General features: G+C 40.0%; 2 protein-coding genes across 3 annotated transcripts; one reads left to right on the plus strand and one right to left on the minus strand.

Annotated features, from left to right (window-relative positions):
• The first annotated feature begins 300 nt into the window (after positions 1-300).
• Positions 301-14,977, plus strand: coq8ab (coenzyme Q8A-b). 2 transcript variants are annotated; one of them, XM_079631921.1, is made up of 15 exons: positions 301-630; positions 2,446-2,538; positions 2,667-2,915; positions 3,095-3,161; positions 3,259-3,333; positions 3,425-3,550; positions 5,051-5,136; positions 7,232-7,372; positions 7,471-7,552; positions 7,630-7,723; positions 8,341-8,482; positions 8,578-8,685; positions 8,773-8,838; positions 8,932-9,018; positions 14,413-14,977. In XM_079631921.1, exons 2-15 carry the CDS (start codon positions 2,473-2,475, stop codon positions 14,704-14,706), a joined length of 1,683 nt encoding a protein of 560 aa, XP_079488047.1. In that variant the 5' UTR covers positions 301-630; positions 2,446-2,472; the 3' UTR covers positions 14,707-14,977. The 2 variants fall into 2 exon arrangements, with proteins under 2 accessions (XP_079488047.1, XP_079488046.1); XM_079631920.1 differs by lacking the exon at positions 301-630 and having other exon boundaries at positions 2,432-2,538.
• A 385-nt stretch (positions 14,978-15,362) lies between these two features.
• Positions 15,363-26,200, minus strand: LOC307008777 (proton-coupled zinc antiporter SLC30A2-like). Its single transcript, XM_079631926.1, has 8 exons — positions 25,920-26,200; positions 25,654-25,838; positions 23,744-23,890; positions 21,077-21,230; positions 18,866-19,052; positions 16,782-16,887; positions 15,609-15,743; positions 15,363-15,533 (listed from the first exon to the last, which is right to left on the minus strand). The coding sequence occupies exons 1-8, from the start codon at positions 26,075-26,077 to the stop codon at positions 15,406-15,408; spliced, it is 1,200 nt and encodes a 399-aa protein (XP_079488052.1). The 5' UTR covers positions 26,078-26,200; the 3' UTR covers positions 15,363-15,405.
• Positions 26,201-26,336: the final 136 nt, after the last annotated feature.

Consider the following 26,336-nt stretch of genomic DNA (forward strand, 5'->3'; position numbering starts at 1 on the left):
GGCAGAAAATACAATAAGATTTGCGTCTCTAATCTAAAAACTGGGGGTCTGTTGGTTGCCAAGTCCGAGGTTTTCCTGCGTTATTGGGCTACTTTTAAACTTGCCGCGGATTGATCCCCCACCCCGAACAAAATTGTGCCTTAGTTCAATTAGGGAATTTAAGTAGTTTTTATAAACATGCCTGAGAGAAAGAAAACAAAAGACTTATGTGCATCTTGAGCTAAAGTCTATGATCTTGACATTCTTGAGACATAATAGCACTGACATATTTTAAGATATGTCTGGCTGCCAGGTGCTTTCAGTTCAACGTGTATTTTAGTCTGGAACTATGTTTAAGCCTTGTCTTGTGAAACCGGATATTTTGATATGATATGGGTAATGGTCTTCTTTTGGCCTATTTTTGATTGGCCTCTGGGCTAGTTTTGTAACGCAGACTTGGCAACCCTATCCGTAGCGCCTCCTGGAGGATGCTTGTAACGTAACATTTGCTGCTTTCTCAAGATCCTCAGAGTCAGATCACCGTTTCAACACTTTCATTGCATGTCATCGTATGTTTGTACAGCTCACGGAAACTTAATGGAGTCTGATGTAGTTGGAGACTTCAGTGAATGTCACCAAGGATTAAAGCAAGTAAGTTAGTTTTATTGCTTTAAAAACAGCGATCTTGTAAGCGACCAGAAAGCTTAGTTTCGTCTGTTCACTTCACTCAGGAGGTTGAATCTCTGAAGAACTGAACAGGGTTAATTCTGAATCCAATGGAGAATGCATTTTAAATTTCTGAATTTAATCTGAACTGCTGAAAAAAATTAAGAGACCACTGCAAAATTATCAGTTTCTCTGGTTTTACGATTTATAGTATGTGTTTGGGTAAAATTAACATTTTTGTTTTATTCTATAAACTACTGACAACATTCCAAAAAAAATATTGTCATTTAGAGCATTTATTTGCAGAAAATGACAACTGGTCAAAATAACAAAAAAAAAGATGCAGTGTTGTCAGACCTCGAATAATGGTAAGAAAATAAGTTCATATTTATTTTTAAACAACACAATACTGTAAGAAATTATAGTCTGCCCCGATCCAACTTCCACTCCAATATATACATTTATATCAAAATGTTCCTTCACTTAAAAGAGCTTAATTATCATATAGAGACAATTACATCCAATCTCAGTAATATGTAAATAAATAGTATCACAGAGGGCAACCAACCACCATTTTGATTACAGGGACTTCAAATAACTAACTTGTCACCTTAAGCATTTGACCGTTCTAACAGAAGATCAAAGATGTGATCACTTCAGATTGTATCACCTAAACCTTTTGCTGTTCTGATTTCATTTACATTAAGAGTTGACCATTTGGGTTGATCATATCCTGAACAAATGGTATTGTAGAATGGGAATGGGTGTGGGACACAGGGAATCTTCTCAGACAAGGGGGTGTCTCAACTTCATTAACATACAGACCACAGCTGTCACGATAAGAGCAACTTAATTTACATTAAGAGTTGTGAACTGTATTAGGATAAAAGGTTTGAGATTTGGATGTTCTGGGTTCATTTTGACGCCGGTGAACCCAAGGTGCTTTTGTGTACCTTGCCACTACTTTGCTGTAATAAACTTCATTTTTGAGATCTTCGACGTCCACATCATTTTTTCTTACAATACTAATGTTTAACTTAGGAAGGGTTCAGAAATCAATATTTGGTGGAATAACCCTGATTTTCAATCACAGCTTTCATGTCTTGGCATGCTCCCCACCAGTCTTTCACATTGATGTTGGGTGACATTATGCCACTCCTGGTGCAAAAATTCAAGCAGCTCTGCTTTTTTTTGATGGCTTGTTGTGACCATCGATCTTCCTCTTGATCAAATTCCAGAGGTTTTTAATGCGGTTCAGGTCTGGAGATTGGGCTGGCCATGACAGGGTCTTGATCAGCTGGTCCTCCATCCACACCTTGATTGGCCTGGCTGTGTGGCATTGAGCATTGTCCTGCTGGAAAAAAAAACAATCCTCAGAGTTGGGGAACATTGTCAGATCAGAAGGAAGCAAGTTTTCTTCCAGGACAACCTTGTATGTGGCTTGATTCATGCGTCCTTCACAAAGACAAATCTGCCCGATTCCAGCCTTGCTGAAGAACCCCCAGATCATCTGTCGCGATCCTCCACCAAATTTCACAGTGGGTGCGAGGCTTGTAGGCCTCTCCAGGTCTCCTTGTAACCATTAGACGACCAGGTGTTGGACAAAGCTGATAACTGGGGGTGCAGCAAGGTTGGAATCGGGCAAATTTGCCTTCTGATCTGACAATGTTCCCCAACTCTCAGTTAGTGCTTCAATATAAATTAAACGGATTTTTAACGGAAGCTCTTTTGTGGTTTAAGTAAAGTTCAAGTATATATATAACCAAAAGCAATAGTCTGACAGTTCTTCTGCTTTTACAGCTGTGAAAGGTAACAGTGGCAGCTGAAATGTTATTGATGAGGGGAATCAACATGTTCAGAAAAGTTACACTCGGAGGTCATCTGAAAGGACAGGTAAGATTGACAATCTGCTGTCTGCGAGTGAAGTTTATTTATCTGCCATGATTTGAAGTCAACATTTCCAAAGCTTCATCTATTCATCCCAGATTTTTACCTTGTTTGTCCTGCATGCTTGGTTTCAGGAGTATGGCAGCCACCGAAATGCCTCCAGGTTTAGTGGCGTTGTTGAATGTGCCAGGGGTCGTCGTGACAGGTATTTGGGGAGATCTGGACACAGGCTATTTGGAGAGATTCGTCCAGCTCAACAGCACGTCCATGGACCGATCTGTTTATTCCATCAAGATCACAGATATTTCAGTGGACTGAAAAGAGAAGGTGTCGACACAACCAAAGATGCCAAAACACCTGATTCCAGAAAACATAAGCAAATGGTACAGCACACTAAACCGTAAATGCTTGTTGGTTACACAGCCCCGATTGAAAGTGTTGAAGTTTAAATGTTTTGGTCCAATTTACTTTGAATACTTTAACATCTATGCAGCATTACAATTTAAAGCAGTAACTATAAAAACACCTTCTCCGATTATATTTTTTACTGTTGTTTTCTCAGTTAAGTGAGAGCTCCAGAGAGAGAAAAGTGCCAGTCACGAGACTGGGGAGGCTGGTGAACTTTGGAGGTGAGATAACACCTATTATAGTGTGATTGCTTGTTTAATTAGCTCAAAAAAGGCTTTGGGAATCAAGCAAATGCTAAATATTTCATTATTCCCATAGGTTTAGCCGTTGGACTGGGCATTGGAGCCATTGCTGAAGTGGCAAAGAAGAGTCTTGCATCTGGAGGGGCATCAGGTGGGAAAATGTGATTGGACATTATGGTTCAATAATTGATTGGCTGTGATTTACAAGTCGGGTTATTTTATTCCTCTCTCCTCTTTGGCAGGACAGAAAAAAGCAATTCTGGACTCAAACCCGTTCATATCAGAAGCCAATGCTGAAAGGATTGTTCGGACTCTCTGCAAAGTGAGAGGAGCCGCACTTAAACTAGGACAGATGCTCAGCATTCAGGGTGAGAGGTTCCTCCAAACACATCTGTCTGTAGAGATAATGAACATTATTACAAATATTTTAAATTCAGTGAAAGCTAAATTATTTACTTGAAGTACCCCAGATAAGGGATGTTTCCTCTGAGGAGGCGAGGGTGGCAGTGTCTCCTCAAAGAAATTGGATGAGAAAACAATCAATCTTTCAAAAATAAAACAGCGTTACTATAACAAAATATGACATTTAAAAGTGTATGAATCACTTGTTTTTCTAAAGTAATACGGTCCCACAGCGACACCAGCGGGTAAAGTTACAGCAGGAGTCCTGAGCCCATTGACTTTTAACAGACCCCCTAAAGCGTGCGCTGGGTTAGATGGGGGGTAATTGAGAATGAATGGGGGGGAAGTCACGTGAGAGGAGGCAATGCCTATATCGCACTATGATTGGATATGAACATTAATGATTGGATATGATTGGTTGATGCGATTAGTCCCGCTTCTTTTTTACGTGCGAGTTCCCAAATCAGTCAGAATGAACTCAATTATGGCGTTAATGGGAAGACTAATTAAAACACCTGAACACATGATGACTATTTTTTGCAATTAGAATGCTATAAAAAAAAAAAAAAACATTACTGTCTTTAGTTATTTTAGAATAAATGTAAAACTGCGTAAAAACACTAACTTGATTAATTTATGCTTGGTTTTAATATATTGAACATTAATTACATAGTGTCAAAATAGATTAATTAATTGATATTTGATATACAATTTTTTTGTTAAATAGCTAGAACTTTGCCTCATTTTAAAACACCACTGCACGCGGCTGAGATATATATATATATATATATTATACACGTTTTTTGTATAGTTTTTATTTATTTATTTATTTTATGAATAAATTCTATAAATTCAACAATCTGTTTAGCATCATAACGGCACCATTAATTTAAATTTAATTTGCCATTACTAATTTATCACAATTATTTAAAAATAGGATGGAATATGTGTTGTCACATGCTTGTTTTTACCACTTCTTTTCCTCTCTGATCCAGTCACTACCATTGCCATTGACCAGTTTGGTGCCATACTGCCACACACAGCAGGGGTTATTTATTCCTGCTGAGAATTTGACACAAATGTCATTCTGAAATATCATTACACCCCTTCCCCTCGACACAGTGTTGGGCTGTCTATGTTGCCGACTGCATTCTGTATCTTTCCACTTGTTAAAAGAAAAGTAGATCCAGACAAATAGCTGATAAGGTCACATTAAGTCTCTTTTAATCTGTTGTTGTCTTTTAAAAGGGCAATAAAGTATTCTGTGCGATGTCATTGAGGTGCATTGTGTGCCATGTCATTGAGGTGAAGGACGCAGCTAGCTGGAATATGTCACGACCCAAAATAAGAAAACCAGCTGGCCACAATAACCATGCAAAGCTTTTTTTAGTGCTTCATGCCATTCATGCTGTAAAAGATCTGCTACACATTGATCTTTGGTTCTGCTCATCTTTTCTTGTCCATAGACGATGCCTTCATCAACCCTCAGCTTGCAAAGATCTTTGACCGTGTTCGACAGAGCGCCGACTTCATGCCCACCAAGCAAATGATGGTATAGCCTCAAATGTGAGAGTTGAAAACATAAACAGCTTTTACATCTTAAAGTCAGTGTTGGGGGTAATGCATTACAAGTAGGGTGACCAGATGTCCCGAAAAATTCGGGACAGTCCCGAAATCTGAGCTGTTGTCCCGAATCCCGAATCCGGCCCTAATTGTCCCAAAAATTATACTTATACAAAATCTTGAATAGAACTTGTATGATAAAACATTAAAAACTGTCCGTGGAGGTTGAGTTTCTTTTTATCTTAGAAAAAAAGAAACAAAAACAGATGCCGCAGCCAAAAGCAGCCAGTGTATTATGATATATGAGCCAGCCCCCGCCGGCCGGCGGCTCATCGGCTGCGGGCTGCGGCTGCGGCATCTTTTTTTGTTATCTTTTATTTCTAAGATACCGAAGGCGCGAATTTAGATATGCATAATGCATCACTTCAATCTTTAGATGCTAATAAAACAATTTCAACTCAAATTAATGTTTCATTATGTTTAATTTATTTGACAAGTAATTTTATATCGTTTGACCAGCAGGCGTCACCAGCGCGCGGTGTTTACAATTTTTTTTTGAACACTACACCCCCACCCCCATGTTTAAACATGATGGTTATTGTAGTTCTAGAATAAATGTAAGCATGCATTTACTCAACTCACTTGCACAAAAATATCCACTATTCATCAAAATGGATAATATACTTTATGCATTTAATCTCACTTTATTAACCCATGTATTTATTACCTTGATGATCCAATTCAACCATTACAATAAGCAAAAGTGACTTCAGATAAACATCACATTTGTGTTTAATTTTTTGTTTTTATTGCTAAAGTTAGAGTATTGAACTTTCTTTTCCTGCGTCATTTCACTTGTGAAATTTTTATTATTATTTTACTTATTTCACTTTAGTGTGAAAGGGCCCAAAAAGTAAGTAATACTATAATATATATATAATACTATAAAATCTAATATTATTATTATTATGAATGTAACGCATTACTTCCCGTAAGAAGTAACTAAGTAATGCAATTAGCTATCATTTAGGGACTAACACAATATTGTAATGCATTACTTTTAAAAATAACTTTCCCCAACACTGCTTAAAGTCGACATTAAAAAACGTTTGCAAGTTATTTGTAATTTGAGCTGTTGAGCTGAAATTAGAAATATATTAAAGAGAGTTGAAATGAAATTCTGTCATCATTTACTCACCCTGTAGTTATTTCAAACCTGTATGAGTTTCTTTCTTCTGTTGAACACAAAAGAAGATATTTTGAAGAATGTCAGTAACTAAACAGTTGATGGATCCCATTGACTTCCATAATATATATATATTTTTAAATACTATGGAAGTCAATGGCTACCGCCAACTGTTTGGTTTACCGACATTCTTTTAAATATCTTCTTTTGTGTTCAACAGAAGAAAGAAATTCATACAGGTTTGAAACAACTTGAGGGTGAGTAAGTAATGATAAAAAGTAATGATTTTTGGGTGAACTATCCCTTTCAGAAAAAACAAAACAATTAATGACTTTTTAAGGCTACGTCTACATTAATCCAGATACATTTAAAAATGGCATCCACACTATTAAATTATTAAATTTCTGTACCTAAAAACTTCTGTCAGACCTCCCTTGAAAAGCACTGTTTATTTTATTTGTATCTTTGTTATATTGTATTTATTTGTGCCTTTTGCTTGTAATTTTATTATTTGTTCTTATTTTATTACTGACTGTTCATTGTCTTTAATACTGTTTTAAATGTATATTAGGCTAGTAGTTTTAGCTCACTCTATAACACAATTACCTTTATGTTTTACAGCAGGACAGCAATTTTGAGTAAATGTCATCATAAAATATGCATCACATGATCATCATTTTTCAAAGATGCATCATCTCAGTTTTAACAGTCCACACTAAACATGAAAATTACCAAATTATTCCATTTTTAAAAAAGCTCAGTTTTTGCACACACACACAAAAAAGCCAAAACAGAGAAATCTGGATTGGTGTAGACATTTCCTGAGATAACAAGTACAGCTTATAAGTTTAAAAACAAAATGTGGTTTTGTTTTATGGTGTGTTTATCGTTCGGACAGAAAACGGTGGTCAGTGATCTGGGTCCAAACTGGCAGGATAAACTAGAGTACTTTGAGGAGCGTCCGTTCGCAGCGGCATCCATCGGTCAGGTTCACCTGGCCAGAATGAAGGACGGCAGAGAAGTGGCCATGAAAATCCAGGTTCGAGAGCTGCTTTTGTTTTGTGGTGTTTCACATGCATGTGCTTTGTGCTGCTAGATCTATGCGTTAATTAATTGAACATTATTATGTGCTGTCAGTATCCAGGAGTGGCCAAAAGTATAAACAGCGACGTGAACAACCTAATGACACTCCTCAGTATCAGCAATGCTTTACCTGAAGGTATGAATCACGTTGTGTCACAATGCTTTTGATTTCAGTTCTACTGTAACCGCGTCTGTCGTTCTGTTCGCGTGAAGGTTTGTTTCCTGAGCATCTCATAGAGGTCATGAGCAGGGAATTGGCTTTGGAGTGTGATTATGTACGGGAAGCCAAATGTGCCAAGAAATTCCAGTGAGTATTTGAATTACTAGATCCAAAAGTGTGGACCATGTCTCAGCATTTAAATGAGACTCAAATGAGATTTTAAGGCTGTTATTTTAGAATTATTTGTAGGCTATTTAATACTTTTTCATATTTTTTATTAGCTTTTATTTGAATATTTTCAGTTTTTATTGTCAATTTGGTTATGTTTGCGCTTTTCTTTTTTTATTTAGCTTTAATTTTTATTATAGTTTTAAAAAAATGTAGTATTTCAACTTGAACTTATTTTATTTCAGTTTTTTTTAAACATTTCTAATATTCTTTTTCTTATTCTTTTTCAATGAACAAAAACTGTTTTAAATATTTTTTTAGTTTTAGTCATTTATAGAAACAATATATTGGAATTATGAACTGCATTTCATTATAGAGCTAGATATCACAAATTAAATTGACTTCATGATTGCACCTTTTAGAATATAAATAATAGCAATGTGTAAAATCAGTGTAAAAATATGCAAATGCGTCATGTTAGATTTAGTGTCTCTGGAACATTTTGTAATATATTGTGTATGTACAGTACAATATTTCGTCTGTGGCACAGGTGTAATATTCTGTGTGTGTGTGTGTGTGTGTTAATATCATTACAGGGAGTTACTGAAGGGCCATCCTTATTTCGACGTGCCAAATGTTGTGGATGAACTGAGCAGCCAGCACGTCCTCACCACGGAGCTGGTGTCCGGTTTCCCTTTGGATAAAGCCGATGACCTGCCACAGGAACTCAAGAACGAGGTGACGACGGCCACACACGCTTCCAGACTTATGTCTTTAAAAAGGTATTTTTGTAGTCCTGAACATTCAAAATGTTCATATCTGCTCTTTGACAGATCTGTGAGCAGATTCTGACTCTGTGTTTGCGTGAACTCTTTGAGTTTCGATACATGCAGACGGATCCCAACTGGTCCAATTTCTTCTTTGACCCACAAACACACAAGGTATTTCTCTGTTTTCATTGTATATCTGGAAACGTTTAATCTGAATTATTTTGATTGCAATAAATATTGTCTGGGATTTATATTCAGGTTGCTCTGATAGACTTTGGAGCCACTAGAGGTTTTGATACGAGCTTCACTGATGTCTATATTGAGGTACCACTGTAAACTTTACATTCTGCATTTTATTTGATTTTTTATTGTTTCATATTTAAATTTGTGACAATTCTTGAATTATTTCTTGATCAGATTATCAAGGCTGCTGCGGACAGGAACAGAGAGGGAGTTTTAAGACGGTCGATTGATATGAACTTTCTGACCGGATACGAGTCAAAGGTACAGTAATTCAGTCCAAAGAGCCCACAGACCTAAAAATACCATGTTTCACCTGCCCAAAAACTCTATGATGGTTTTGGATGCATCATATCCTGCTAGGGCATTGCCACAAACATTTTGTAGATCCTGTTTGAGAGGATCTGTCTGCATAGTAAACACTGAACATTCATAAGTGAAAATTTTCAAGAAACTGCTTAAAGGAACCGTATGTAAGAAATGTATTTCAATTAATCATAAAATGGCCCTGATATGTCAGTAGACATTAAGAAATCATGTTCATTTCAAATAATTATATCACTGACAACAGTAGTCCGGCCAGGATATTGTCATTTAAAAGTGAAGTTGCAGCCCGCAACTGATGTTGATGTTGTGTTTTGGGCTGATGCGCCACCCTCCACCATCTACCAATCACGAAGTCAGTAGTGTTTCGGCATCCGGGTTGCCAGCTCTGGTCTAGTCTTGCCATTGGAAGCTCCTTGTAGCAGCCTACGTTCCTGCTGGATCCTGCAGCCTATCTGGCAACCTCGAGTCAGGGGGGAGGGGATTTGAACCGCTCTACAGTAATTTGAAAGTGATTGCAGTACCAGTTTTGGCCACAATCTTATATACTGTTCCTTTAAGATGCATCTTTTTCGGCAACACTTGATCCACTTATACTAACACTTTCTTTTCTCTTCTACTTTATATCTAGTTTAAAAAAATATATATATATATATAATATACTGCATTAGACCAAACTGGGTCAAAGCACTTGCATATTGTTGTCCTATTGTTAGTTTAACTGCTTCTATTGCTCTCTTCATTTGTAAGTCGCATTGGATAAAAGCGTCTGCTAAATGATTAAATAATATGATAAATGTAAAGTGGGAATGCAAGTGACCCCATATTTACCCGAATTATAATTCACAGGAACTTTACATAATTACTCAACAAAAGTAGTAAAATATTGTATTAATTAAAATAAATTGTTATTATTAAAGGAATACTTCAGCATTTAGCATTAAGCTTTGTATCAGTAGAAAACCTGTAGTATTTTCGAATTACCGTGCTTCCCTCCCTCATATCCTCCTGAGACAAGAGAGATTTATGTATTTTTTGTCTGGAAAAAATCCTCTGATGACGCAAAATGAAAATTTTTGGAGGATTTCCTGGCCAGAGGCTAAAAACTACAGCCAGTAGAAGGCGCTGTTCCACATGTTTTCAACCCGCCCATAGAGGGTGGGATCTCACTCACAGAATGTACAAATAGTGTCAGCCATCTTTTTTTTTTAAGCTAAGCTAACAGGCTCTTGCTCTGTGGAGAAAGCGGAGTCGTAGGGGTGACCATACGTCCTCTTTTTCCTGGACATTGGGGATTCCCAATGATTGCCTTCTTCCTCCTCCCGACCGCCAAGCAGGTCTTGCTCCTCCGCTGCAGCAGCTGCTCCGGCCGCCTCCCGTTCCCCTACCATCCGCGCATCGGACCCGCGCACCAGACATCGAGATCGCCCAAAATGTCTGGGACTCGGTTCCTGCTTTCCAGAGGTGCCATTCACTACGCCTACATTATTACAATTTTTTGACACTGACACGTACGTGCCAGCTTTGCAGGTCATGCATTCTGCTTCACATGGAGACGAAAACACAGGAATTTTCTTAGCAATGCTAAAACGGACATCAACCGATCACTTGTTTGGCGTTCATGTACACACTACATTCAGATTCACCAATCGGAATGAATTCAGTCCGATTGAAACAAAAGGTGTGCATGTAAACATAATGGGTCTCATTCATGAAACATTTGTAAATATACGAGTAAATATGTGAGTGATTTGCGCGTAAAGAGACCTTCCCGAAAACTCTTCTCCTGATTCACAAATACTTCTTAAACGTCAGGGGCCGTATTCACAAAGCATTTTATCTTACCACTAGGAGTACTCCTAAATCGCACTAAAAGATTTTAGCTAGGAGTGTTCTCTTAAAAGTTATTCACAACGCCTTTCAGACCTAGCCTACTCTTAGTAAGGAAAAATTACAACTCCTAAACTAAGAGTGAGTCTTCGTTGCTATGGATGACGTCAATTATCATGCACGAGCTTCCTCGCAATGATCACGGTGATTGGTTGTTAGATGACAGGGCCATCATGCGAACCATAACACAGACGCACCAAATCATGGAATTACGACATCTAAATATGTCTGTGTCCTACACAAAATAATAATAATAATGTAATCGAAATGCATATATAATGACATGTTTGTGCAGGCCCCAGTGAAGTGTAATTCTAAAAAGGCAGAGAGAGAGAGAGAAGTTGTGAATTAAATTAAATTAAATCTAGGTAGCCTAATACCCTAATGAAAACCGCCACTTGCCTAATAATGAAAAACGACACTTGCATTAACACTTGCTTGGTTAATTGACATCCTATTAGCCTAAATAGACTACTTAAAGCAAGGAAATATTGCTCCTATTTAAGTAATGTAATAGTTGAATGACGGCGGATTATGAACTCGCCAAAACGGATAAGAAAGCCCAACTGGACGCAGGATCAGTTACTGCTGCTGGCCCAGTTGGTGCTGAAAAAAATAAAAATAAAATAAAAGGGAAATTCGGCACTGGGATACAACATCGAGAATTGTGAAGTTTGCATCGAACACAATCTGGGTATTGATGGAGTGGGTTTTCTTTCTATTCACAAACACGTCCTCATCCTGACGTGGTGCAATTATTTTAATATGTGTCCCGTCTATAGCACCGACCACACCGGCAATATCCATAAAGCTGGCTTTGTTTCTTTGGAGTTGGCGAATGTCCAAAGGAAAACTTATGAACTGTCGAATAATATGGGGTCTACAGAGTGCATTGATGGTTTGGTGGATGGATCTGCTTACCGATGGCTGGATATCGCTAGATCGTCGGCATTACACAATTGCATTTTCCCCGTTGCCAGGTAGCGAAGTATTATCAAACATTTCAATTCGGCACTGATTGGGTTGTTGCGATTAGTTGGCGCTGTTATTGCATCCCTCACAAGATCCACAACAATCAGTATTCCCTCACGGTTAAAGGAGAACTCCGGTCAATTTTAACATTGAGCTCAATTTTTTGTAAATTTGGAGTGCTGTCAATACAGAGAACAACGACAAAAATCGGTGTTGCCTACACCGTGTTATCCTATTTTTAAAATTTACACCCTATTGACTTGAATGGGGCAAGTTTTAAACCTGCTTTTATCCTCTTAACATATTTGATGTGTCATTACAAGTGCCCAGCCATGTGAGTGATTCCTTCAGAGTGAACACGAGTGCATCTGACTGCAGTAGATGTGAAAGATATGAATAAAAATGATGTTATATCAGCCAGCGCACATACCTGTATTTAGTTCCTGTTTTCGGTCGAAGTCCAAAGTAGTCGATTGTCGAGTTCACGCGCGTGATCATAGTAACTAAACCTATGCGCTTCAACTCGACAATCGACTACTTTGGACTTCGACCGAAAACAGGAACTAAATACAGGTATTTGCGCTGGCTGATATAACATCATTTTTATTCATATCTTTCAAATCTACTGCAGTCAGATTCACTTGTGTTCACTCTGAAGGAATCACTCAACATGGCTGGGCACTTGTAATGAAACATTAAGGATGTTAAGAGGATAAAAGCAGGTTTAAAACTTGCCCCATTCAAGTCAATAGGGTGCAAATTTTAAAAATAGGATAGCACGGTGTAGGCAACACCGATTTTTGTCGTTGTTCTCTGTATTGACAGCACTCCAAATTTACTAAAAATTGAGCTCAATGTTAAAATTGACCGGAGTTCTCCTTTAAGGCGGTATCTTTGTAACATTGAGTGTCTCCAACACACTGTGTAGCGCGGCGATTTTAAGATCCTTTGTGAATAGGTCTTAGTGAGTTAGGAGTCCTCTCGACTTCTTTTAAGCTGTCCCAGACTTAGGTGCTACTTTTAGGGCTAAAATGCTTCGTGAATTACTCTTAGTGAAAAAAATTAGGAGTCCTAAAGTTAGAAGTGACACGCCCATTATTTTTAGGAGTTGCTCCTAAATTCGCCTGTTAGGAGCTACTTTTAGCCTTAAAATTCTTTGTGAATACGGCCCCAGATGTGATAGTGAAACGTGTGTGTGTGTGTTAATGAATTCCAATCAGTCGTAAATGGGACGCGCGTGCACGCTCATTCTCAATTACCATAAATCCCGCCCATTAAATCCGACTGACAACTATATATGGGCATCATATTATGACACCAAACGAAGGATTTCAACATGTCTTCTCAAAAGCGAATGAAAAAGAACAATTTCTCAGATGCAGAAATTTAAGTTTTATTATCAGAAGTTCATTCAAAACACCACATTTTATTTTCAAGCGTAGTCTATAGTGGCGTATTAGGTCCTAAAAAAAGGAAGCTTGGCAGCATACAGATGCAGTTACTGGAGTTTCATCTGTTAATCGAACAGTCCCAGAAGTGAAAAGAAAATGGTTCGACATGAAGCGACTGCAAAAAAAACGAATTAGTTCACTTCGAAAAAATATAGCCCAGCCCTATTGAAAGCAATTAATTATTTGATTAAAGTGATCCGTTTGCAGATGCTATTACTGGCTCTCATAATAAAAGTAAAAAGAAAAACCATATATATAGCCTATGTAATTAGGCTACTATATATAATATTTTTTTCAAAATGCTGTGTGTAAATATGTACCCGATTAAGGTGAATTAAAACTCAGCCTTAAAAACGTTCGGATGTTAAACGCACTATTTACGCGTGGCTGGGAGCAGGTGTAGATTTCTTTCATACCAACTAACATTTGGAAAATACGAACATTTTAATGAATCCGAAAATTTACGCCAGAACCACTTTACACACGATTTACACAAGAATTCGTTCTGCTCGTGTTTCATGAATGAGACCCAATGAATGGCGACCGCAGAAACCAAAAGCCGAATCCTGGACATCCCGAAATCCAGCGCGCGAATCCGACGCTCGTGGCCACCCCCGCGAGCCGCAACACAGCGAGGAACAGCCGCGGACGATGGAGGAACCAGAGGCGGCCGCTGCAGCAGAGGAGCGAGACCCGGCCGGCGGTCAGGAGGAAGACTCGTCACGGAGATTTACGATAAAACGCCGTCTTTTCAGTTTCGAGTCAACTAAACCTATTTGTATCAATTCTTCCGATACTGGCCTCTGTAACCGGTAGGCGTGGCTTCGGAGTGGCCTCGTAGGGCAGCGAAGCCAGCGAAGGAGAAAATACTCAGCAATGGTGTTGACTGGTGAATTTGCACATGGTTTGTCTTAAAGCATAAAAACGTTTAAAGCTTTATTTTCACCAGTTTTCAATTGTTCTGTTCTAAATGGCGCACAACCTTGAGTGCAATTTCACTTCACACTTTGCAACATTTCAGACGATGAAGGACGCCCACGTGGATGCGGTGATGATCCTAGGGGAAGCATTCGCATCAGACGAGCCGTTTGACTTTGGTTGCCAGAGCACAACGGAGCGGATCCACAGTCTGATTCCTGTGATGCTGAAGGAGCGCCTGACTCCTCCGCCGGAGGAAACCTACTCTCTGCACCGCAAGATGGGCGGCTCCTTCCTCATCTGCTCCCGCTTGAAGGCCAAGATCAGCTGCAAGAACATGTTCCACGAGGCCTACGCCAAATACTGGACGGATCGGCAAGAGGAAACCGCTAAATGAACCAGTGGGCATATCAATGTGTGTGTACCAGACAAAAATGGATTTGAAAAGAATTAAATGCATTATGCTAGAATGCACTTTATTTGGCTTCAAGCTTAATTCTATCTTTACAGCAGTAAATTGAGGGTCTTTGGCTGTGGATTATACTTGAATCATATAATTGAAGCTGTATATTTATGAACCAGGAGAAAAATGTTAACTTGTTGTTTTGTGATGTGTGGTTTGCATTTCAATCTTGAGTAAAATATACATTTGAATTTGCAGAACAGTTCTTAAGCTTCTGAAGTCCATCTTTTCATTTATTTTACAGTCTACATGTTCTAAACCCATATGGTTTTCTTTCTCCCATGCAAAACAAAAGGAGAAGAGGCTTATGCTGGTTTTGAAACAATAATTTTCATTAAAATTGTGACCACATTGTTTGATAAACAAAAGGCTGACAAACATATCACAGTTTGTGTCAAAAAAAAGAAGCATATTCTCTGATAAAACATCTTTACATCTTGCCTTTTGAACACTTCATAATCTTGTCACTGTGTTACTCTTTCTTTAAAAGTAGCCTACACAGTACAGTCCCTTAATGACAAAAACATGTGCCTTAGAAAACTATTGTAAAAATGTATATTCGTATACATATTCGTATACACATTCGTATGTATATTACTCTCAACCTGTGTAATGAGAAGCTAAAATCCTATGTCAGTCCATCGGTTCCTGGCACTGTAAGCAATAAGACTCCATTTGAACAGTGATATTGCTGAATCCATATTCTTTCTGGAGTATTTTGGTCATGTCCATAAGCACAGTCTGTGGGCTGGTTTGCTCATCTGGAAATTAAATCATTCGTTTGGGTTAAACAACAGACATTTTTAAAGAAGCATTTAAACATGTACATGCATTACCTATGACCGCGTGAACTGAGAGATGTGTTTCACTCGCAGTTAAAGACCACATGCGCAGACTGTGTGTAGATTTGACTCCGCCCACTGCCAGCAGAACGTCATTCACAGAGTCAAAGTCAATGCCGTGCGGGACTCCTTCAGATAAAACATTAAAGGGTTAGTTCACTTCATGTTGTTCCAAACCCATAAGACTTTCGTTTATTCACATATAAACATTGACCCGCGAACATAAACAGAAGCTTAACCATACTTGCTTGCCTGTCAAGCGAACATGCTTGAGCTTCCATTTACCACAACTAAGGCCCTGTCCCAAATGGCGCACTTCATGTGGACTTTCGGTCTCGTGGACTTAAATTGCGCATGCTCGCTGAGTCTACGAGTCCGTAGGCCGTCCCATTCATCATTTTAACGCTCTGAAGTGTGCTCAGCAGCGCCCCCTTTGTACCCTTGAAGCGGTCTTCCGCACTTTAACTACCCAGGAATCCTTGCGAAAGGCCAATCAGACAACGGATGGGAGGAGCTTTCGCTCACGGACAATTGTTAACATGTTAAAAGTCTGAGAAGAAAATATTTAAGTGTAAGTATCATTATGGTTTGTATGACCTAGGTGTACATTTTACCAGTGGTTACCTACAGTTTATACAAACATTATGGTCATCAACCAGTGGTTGATGTCTCAAACATAAATATATATTTATATTTAATATAAACTAAAATAGCTTGCTGAATAATAGGCTACGATCGCATTATGATTCATTAAATAAATAGAACCGAATGTCAGAGCTTTACTCAGTCATATGTAAATGTAGAAATATAATATTTAAGCAACAATCGGACCGTCTTCCTATTTCCAGCGTGACGATCGAGTCTGTCCCAAAAATACCTCTCAATGCGTCCTCGTGGACTCGCGCTAAGGGCCCTATAGGTCTGCACTACATGACGTCACCAAGTGGTAGTTGTCGATGGAGGGACAGAAAACTCTCCGATTTTTTTTAAACATCATTCAGTTTTGTTTCAAAGATGAACGAAAGTCTTACAGGTTAGGAATGACATGAAGGTGAGTAAATGATGACAGAATTTTAATTTGTGGGTGAACTATTATCATTTAACCATTAGCTTTTGCGTCAACATTTAGGGCATTTACAATCATATATGGATCAACTAATCACTTGCCTTCCATGAGTATTTTGAATATGTCTTTCAGGATGGTGAATGTTGTTCCGAGCACAAGTATTGAAAACAGAAAAGTACAAATTGGATCTGCTATTTTCCATTCAGGCTGTTAGGACAAAGAGACAACAGTTATGGAAGCATTATAAATTGCATATGCAGCTGTTAAAAAAATAATTTGCACATACTCTCTTAAAAATAAAGGTTCCTCAAAGGGATTTTCAAAACGATGCCATAAAAGAACCATTTTGGTTCCTCAGGTAACATTTTTGAACCATTTTTTCTTAGTGTGAAGAACATTTTAAAGCTCTAACGAACAATTTTTCACTATAGAAGGTGTGTCCAAACTCAGTTCTGGAAGTGACACCAGACCCTTCTCAGGTGTAACTGAGAGTGGGTCTGGGGAAGGTTCATTCATCGCCCATTTCCAAAGGGGCGTCAGCAACAGACGTCGCTCAAATGCCTCTGGGCACAATTGGATAGACCTAAAATCAATCAGAGCGATCAGCATCGTGTAAAGCCCGCCTCAACGTTTGTGATTGGTGCCTAGATTTGGAAGAATTGGAAATGTGCTTGAATGGGCTCTTGGCCAGACTGACTTGCAGAGCAAATTCTCAAATTTGCCAGAAGTTCGTCAGAGGTTTCCCAGGCTATTCTGGAAGGCCACTGTCCAGCAGAATTTAGCTCCAACTTCCATCAACAATTCACCTGGCAATTCCTTCCTGGAAGTTTAGTATGCTTAGTAAGACTTTTATTAGCTGATTCTGGTTTGTTTAATTGAGGTTGAAGCTACAGTAAACTCTGCAGGACAGTAGCCTTCCAGGAGCACTTTGCACTATAGAGAAGCTTTAGTTAAAATGTATTGGATGTTAAAGGTTCTTCATGGAACCATGCCAATGAAGAACCTTTTTTTGTCTCTAGTATGTTATTTTTCATGTAGGGTACATACAACTTATATCAGACGCACAATACGCAAACTCCACAGAGAGAGGCCTCGAACTTGGTCCTCATGTTTTGGGTGCGGTAGTCTCGCGCAACCAGACCTTCAGACTGACTGCAGAAGGCCTGGGCTCCATAGAGCTTTCCTTTGCCAAGGACCGCCCAAGAAGACGTCTGACTGACAAAGCAACCTATCACAATTCGTTTTGCTTAGCGTCATGTTTAGGTGCGTGACAATGTTAAGTCGATGCAATTCATTCAAGAATATTGTTCAAGTTTACTGAAACAATGGTGCTGGGAACTTCACATAATTTTGGAAACCCAGCATTTAGTTGATCCTAATAATCACTCATTTCCACAGTTATAAACACAATGGCTTTCTTCTTCCATAAGGGGGTTTGGCATCGCGACGGCTTTGTTTCCAGGAGGGCCGCTAAAGAACGTATCCCAGAAATCCTGTAGAATTCAACCAATCAGATAACGACTTTAAAACTCCCAAAGTGTTTACAATTTTGTGTGGCATATGCATCAGACGTTCAGCCCACAGTCCGTGACTATGGGTGCGTCTCAATCAGCTGCCTAGTTCAGTAGTCAGGGCACTGATCAGGGACTCGGCCAATATGGCTATCTCAATTGCAAAATCCTTCCAGTGCACTGAAACGTTCGCTCCCTAAAACATCCCACAATGCACTGTGAAAACCAGGGAGCTTAGATGACGTCACAGAACTGTAAACGTTGAAATATGTTGTTCAATTATTGAAATATTAACTTAAAATCTCAGGGAGTGCCTCAAGTAAATAATTTGTCAAAGAGGTTAGGCTGGCACAAGAGTTTGAGAATCACTGCATTAGATAATGAAATATCAAAGCAAGTGGCATTTATTTGACTGAACGATTTTAAGTTCATGTTGATATAAATACGACGACCTATGCCTGTGTTCCTCTGTGTGAACAAAGAGAAATACTTCATACATCTACAAAAAAAAGCACGAGTTAGTCTTAGAGTTAGTGAGGAGGACCAATCCTGCAGCATTTGATCCCACGCTGATCTGATAAATCACATTAATACATTTATAAGTCTGACTAAATGTCAATAAAAGTTAAAGTCTGAGAACGTTTATATATGCCAGTAATAGTAATGTTACTAACCCTGAAGTAGATGATAGTGGCAGCCAGCAACACACCTAAACTTTGCAGTAAATCCCCCAGCACATGAATAAAAGCAGCCCTCACACTGGTGTTCCCGTGCTCTTCTGTGAGGCCGTGAGAATGACCCGAGACACTGAGAGGGCTGTGAGAGTGATGGGCCGGAGACTGATGGAGAATGAAAGCCAAACTGATGGAAACAAACATTAAAACACTGTACAGGAAGATGCCATTTCCCAGCATGCATAATAATGAATATAATGTGGGTCTACAAATGTTACAATCACTTAAAGAGGGACGTCTTTAAGTTAACATTTTGCACACTTGGTATTTTTGTCTTGTTTTCCATTAAAAAGTCTTAAAAGTCCCCCTGTGGTGAAAATCAAGTTTTTAATGTTGTTTATGTGTGGTGTTTTTAATATGCTTTAAGACAAACCATGTGCAAATTCATAAGTCAACACCATTGCTGAGTATTTTCTCTTAAAAGTGCGGTGAACCAAAGACAGTCTCAAAAACGTGGTTTGAATTCACTGGTGTTTCTGACGTCACAAACTACCTCGTCAACGTGCCGGCGGGCTTTAGCATATCATTAACAGCGTACTAGCCAGGAGAAGCCAGGTTACCCCGGTATAGTTTTCTGTTTATATGAAAAATCGGGTAGATTTATGTACGATGTACAGTGGGGAGAACAAGTATTTGATACACTGCCGATTTTGCAGATTTTCCTACTTACTGTACAAAGCATGTAGAGGTCTGTACTTTTTATCATTGGTACTCTTCAACTGTGAGAGATGGAATCTAAAAAAATCCAGAAAATCACATTGTATGATTTTTAAATAATCAAATTGCAGTTTATTGCATAACATAAGTATTTGATCACCTACCAACCAGTAAGAATACCGGCTTTCACAGACCTGTTAGTTTTTATTTAAGAAGCCATCCTGTTCTCCACTCATTACCTGTATTAACTGCACCTGTTTGAACTCTTTACCTGTATAAAAGACACCTGTCCACACACTCAATCAAACAAACTCCAACCTCTCCACAATGGCCAAGACCAGAGAGCTGTGTAAGGACATCAGGGATAAAATTGTAGACCTGCACAAGGCTGGGATGGGCTAAAGGACAATAGGCAAGCAGCTTGGTGAGAAGGCAACAACTGTTGGCGCAATTATTAGAAAATGGAAGAAGTTCTAGATGACGGTTAATCTCCCTCGGTCTGGGGCACCATGCAAGATCTCACCTTCTGGGGCATTAATGATCATGAGGAAGGTGAGGGATCACCCCAGAACTACACGGCAGGACATGGTCAATGACCTGAAGAGAGCTGGGACCACAGTCTCAAAGAAAACCATTAGTAACGCACTACGCCGTCATGGATTACAATCCTGCAGCGCACGCAAGGTCCCCCTGCTCAAGCCAGTGAATGTCCAGCCCCATCTGAAGTTTGCCAATGACCATCTGGATGATCCAGAGCAGGAATGGGAGAAGGTCATGTGGTCTGATGAAACAAAAATAGAGCTTTTTGGTCTAAAAACACTCGCCGTGTTTGGAGGAAGAAGAAGGATGAGTACAACCCCAAGAACACCATCCCAACCGTGAAGCATGGAGGTGGAAACTTCATTATTTGGGGATGCTTTTGCTTTGCAAAGGGGACAGGACGACTGCACCGTATTGAGGGGGAGGATGGATGGGGCCATGTATCGCGTGATCTTGGCCAACAACCTCCTTTTTTACCTATGATAAAAAATGACAGACTTCTACATGCTTTGTAAGTGGGAAAACCTGCAAAATCAGCAGTGTATCAAATACTTGTTCTCCCCACTGTATATTCAAGCTATTTTAAGGCATGGAGTTCTTTTCAAAGGAAAAAAAAGATACAATTATTGACTACAGAGGGACGTGAAATAAAGATATGTTTAAATTTTTAAGCTTAAAAATGTGTCAATGGGGTCAGAAACATAAACTCGTTTTCCCTTTAAATTAAGTTTATCTTTTTGACCCCACTGGCAAGAAAAGTGAGTGGTGCAATGCAATACACAATTGCTGAAATCATTCATGCTCATCACACAAATGGTGTAGAATGAGCTTCATGCTAAAGTTTAACATTTAGGGTTAGTGTTTTTTCCCTTACATAACTATGAGTATGAACAGTTGTAATAATGATGCTTGATTCAACAAACACCACTAATGAAATCATATAACATCACTCACAAGATGTTGAGTGCTACAGCACATCCAGCGGTGATTATCATGACATCGCTGTGTATCTCATAATCATCACTGATGATCCTCTGAACAGCAACGAGAACGAGAACCACCGTCACAGTCCAGATGGACATAACAGACAGAAGAGCTCCTAAAACCTCTGGACAAAACAAATGACAGAAACACTGTGGAACAGTTGGCATAGTTGTTACATGTAATTCATTACATTTAATTACATGGAAGGTGTTAGTGAGGCCAGCAGGGGGGGCTCACCATGTGGTCTGTGTGGGTCCTAATACCCAAGTATAGTGACGGACACACTATACTCTTAAAGAGGACCGTCCTTTGGATGAGATGTTAAACCGAGGTCCTGACTCTCTGTGGTCATTAAAAATCCCATGGCACTTCTCATGAAGAGCAGGGGTGTAACCCTGGTGTCCTGGCCACACTCCACCCATTGGCCCTTACCAATCATGGCCTCCTAATAATCCCCATCCACTGAATTGGCTCTATCATTCTCTCTCCTCTCCACTGTAGCTGGTGTGTGGTGAGCACACTGGCGCCGTTGTACTCTGCCGTCTCATCATCCAAGTGGATGCTACACACTGGTGGTGGTTGAGGAGAGACCCCCTGATATGATTGTAAAGCGCTTTGGGTGTACAGTAGTGCATATGAAAGCGCTATATAAATGCCTCATTCTATTCTATTCTAATTCCTCAGAATGGAAAAAAACGTTAGTGACATCATATACAGTGCATCCGGAAATTATTCACAGCGCTTCACTTTTTCCACATTTTGTTATGTTACAGACTCCTCAAAATTCTCCAAACAATACCCCATAAATGACAACGTGAAATAAGTTTGTTTGAACTTGATTGGAGTCCACCTGTGGTAAATTCAGTTGATTGGACATGATTTGGAAAGGCACACACCTGTCTATATAAGGTCCTACAGTTAACAGTGCATGTCAGAGCTCAAACCAAGCCATGCAGTCCAAGGAATTGTCTGTAGACAGCATTGTATCGAAGCACAGATCTGGGGAAGGGTACAGAAAAATGTCAGCAGCATTGAGGGCAGTGACCACAGTGGCCTCCATCATCCGTAATGAAGAAGTTTGGATCCACCAGGACTCTTCCTAGAGCTGGCCGCCCGGCCAAACTGAGCGATCGGGGGAGAAGGGCCTTAGTCAGGGAGGTGACCAAGAACCCGATGGTCACTCTGACAAAGCTCCAGCGTTTCTCTGTGGAGAGAGGAGATCTTCCAGAAGAACAACCATCTCTGCAGCACTCCACCAATCAGGCCTGTATGGTCGAGTGGCCAGACGGAAGCCACTCCTCAATAAAAGGCACATGACAGCCCGTCTGGAGTTTGCCAAAAGGCACCTGAAGGACTCTCAGACCATGAAAAAAAAATGTAATTGAACTCTTTGGCCTGAATGGCAAGCTTCATGTCTGGAGGAAACCAGGCACCACTCATCACCTGGCCAATACCATCCCTACAGTGAAGCATGGTGGTGGCAGCATCATGCTGCTGTGGGGATGTTTTTCCGTGGCAGGAATTGGGAGTCTAGTCAGGATCGAGGGAACGATTAATGCAGCAATGTACAGACATCCTTGATGAAAATCTGCTCATGAGCGCTCTAGACCTCAAACTGGGGCGACGGTTCGTCTTCCAACAGGACAACGACCCTAAGCACACAGCCAAGATAAGAAAGGAGTGGCAACGGGACAACTCTGTGAATGTCTTTGAGTGGCCCAACCAGAGCCTAGACTTGAACATCTCTGGAGAGATCTGAAAATGGCTGTGCACTGACGCTTCCTATCCAACCTCATGGAGCTTGAGAGGTTCTGCAAAGAAGAATGGGAGAAACTGCCCGAAAATAGGTGTGCCAAGCTTGTAGCATTATACTCAAAAAGACTTGAGGCTGTAATTGGTGCCAAAGGTGATCAACAAAGTATTGAGCAAAGGCTGAGAATACTAATGTTTTTTATTTTTTATAAATTTCCAAAACAAACTTCTTTCACATTGTCATTATGGGGTATTGTTTGTAGAACTTGAGAAAAAAATATTTTAATCCATTTAGGAATAAGGCAGTAACATAGCAAGATGTGGAAAAAGTGAAGCGCTGCAAATACTTTCCGGATGCTCTGTATATTATCGGTCAAAAGTGTGGAATTATTTCATTTTTTAAAGTTTTTTTTCTTTCCTTTATCTCTTCGGCTCACCAAGGCTGCATTTATTTGCAAAACTGCAAAACTGTATGTACCTCTTGATGGAATTAAATCTTGATTGATCTTGTATTGAGAATGCAAGAGTCCTGCACTCTGTAAAGTCTCTTCCAGCACATCCCAAAGACTCAGAGGTGCCGATACATGAGTGAAAATAATTCTTCATGCTTCTCACAACCATTCTTTCACAGTTTGAGCCTGATGAATCATTGTCATCCTGGAATATGGCCATGATGTGTCTTCCTACATGGTTGTTTAAGAAATGAAAAGCTACACCCTGTCAAATAGGGAAAAAATAACTGCTGCCAAACATATAACATGATAGAAACAATCTCTGCAATAATGATCCAATCATAGACTCTTAAAACATTTTCCAATTTAAATCCAAAACATTTCTGGCCAGGCAGTGTATACATATCCAGCAGACTAAAGGATCCACACACACCTGATCGATGCCATCCAAATGTCAGATGTTTGGATGGCGGTCTGGAGGAAATCCACAGCGAGAAGAGACTGATCAAAACGCTGCCAAAGTCAGTGAGAAGATGAGCAGCATCAGTCATGATAGCGAGACTGTGAGCAGCGTAACCACCTACGACAACACAGCACCACACACAGTCAACACAGTACCACACACAGTCAACACAGTACCACACACAGTCAACACAGTACCAGACACAGTCAACACCATACCACACACAGTACCACACACAGTCAACACAGTACCACACACAGTCAACAGTACCACACACAGTCAACACAGTACCACACACAGTCAACACAGTACCACACACAGTCAACAGTACCAGACACAGTCAACACCGTACCACACACAGTCAACAGTACCACACACAGTCAACAGTACCACACAGCACACACAGTCAACACAGTACCACACACAGTCAACACAGTACCACACACAGTCAACACAGTACCACACACAGTCAACAGTACCACACACAGTCAACAGTACCACACACAGTCAACACAGTACCACACACAGTCAACAGTACCACACACAGTCAACACAGTACCACACACAGTCAACACAGTACCACACACAGTCAACACAGTACCACACACAGTCAACACAGTAGGCCTACCACACACAGTCAACACAGTACCACAGACAGTCAACACAGTACCACACACAGTCAACACAGTACCACACACAGTCAACACAGTACCACACACAGTCAACACAGTACCACAGACAGTCAACACAGTACCACACACAGTCAACACAGTACCACTCACAGTCAACACAGTACCACACACAGTCAACACAGTACCACACACAGTCAACACAGTACCACACACAGTCAACACAGTACCACACACAGTCAACATTATAGCCGCGTTTCCACCGAAATTACCCGGAACAATTTGTCCCAGGAACTTTTTTCCCAGGAACTTTTTTTTGCCCCAGACCAGTTGCTTTCTGCTTTTACACCGCGGTCTAAAGTACCGGGAAGATTATAAACTGCGCGCGACTGCTCCTCCCAGTCTGCGACGGACAGTAATCAGTTTTGGGTGCCACATTTATAATAAGTATGGAGGAGATTCAAACTGTGCTGAGGTTGTTTGTGATGTATTGGTTTACTAACGAGGAAATTAACAAAACGGCAGAAACGAGACGAGCACTGATACTAAAGTGTGTTCAGAAAGATATAAAATTAGACGATGCGGACATTGACCGTGAGATGGCTAGCTGGGACGAACGCGCAGAAAATTTCCTGTTACACATATACGCTTAATAAAGCCTGAACCTCGTCGTCGGTCCAGCTGTGTTATCTTTTTTATTTTATTTTTAATTCCATATTTGCAGACAGACAACTCTTACTGCATGAAGCCACCAAACGCAATAGATTTTCAAAAATGCCGGTTAAAATAGAATGCTGCGTGGAGTCATCAAATCAAAATGCGGCGTGAACACAACCAATCAGCATGTTCAGCACGCAAGTCCCACCCCCGAAAGTTCCTGAACTTTGAAAAAGTACTACCTCGCGAGCAGGGACTTTCGGAGGGGGAAATATTTACCCGGAACTTCATTTAGACCCTGGTTCCTGCGGTGTAAACACACTGAGTACCAGCCCAAAGTTCCTAGTTCCTGGGGAAAGTTCCCGCGGTGGAAACGCGGCTATAGTCAACACAGTACCACACACAGTCAACACAGTACCACACACAGTCAACATAGTCAACAGTACCACACACAACCTGCTACAGGAGATAACATCTGTTACTATAGGCTATTCAAGCTTGATTGGTCTCAAACACATCTAGAATTAACAGTGTCTTGTAATGTCAATTTTGTTGTCTAGGTTGTTTAAACTGCGCAGGTCTTATAATTCTCACCGATGACTTCTCCAATCATGAAGATAAAGCACACAGCACATGTGATGAGTAACTTTCTCCGGGCCTGTGTTTTGTCCTGGTGCTTCAAGCCTGTGTCTTTCCGGCTGTGACAATGAAAAGCTTGTGCGTCATGTTGACACTCAAACTGAGTGCTGAGGTATTCATCCTCTGAATGATCCAGCAGACTAGAGAAAAAGAATCAAAACAGAATGAAGAAAGATCAATCACCTGGAAAAATAACAGCAGAACGGGTTTAAGAGACTTACCCCAAAAGTTCATGCGAGTCTGTCGAGGTCTTGTTCTGCTTGCTCAGCTGGACTTTCTCCAAATTCACCATGGAGGCCATTAACAAAAAATCCTTCCAAATAGTAAATTCCAAATAACTAGTGCTTGAAATGACAGGACAGGTTGTTTTGAAAAGCATGCAATAAAATCTCTAGAACTTTGAAGATGAACTAATGTGAAACTTTAAGTTTCTAGTCAATTTAAAGCCATATGCCGTTCCACACGCTGCTACGATAACATGCCGGAAAAGTTAGTTGGTGCCGTGAAACCATGTTTAGTTTTCACCAAGGTCACTTTCCAAAACTAGTGATAAAGCGAGATAAAGCTTTTGGAGGGTTTGGATAACAGATGTGTACATGTAGCATTTTCACTGCTGTAAGAGCAAATTCACATGAACA

Source organism: Phoxinus phoxinus (genome assembly GCF_949152265.1).
Source record: "Phoxinus phoxinus genome assembly, chromosome: 13".
Classification (NCBI taxonomy): domain Eukaryota; kingdom Metazoa; phylum Chordata; class Actinopteri; order Cypriniformes; family Leuciscidae; genus Phoxinus; species Phoxinus phoxinus.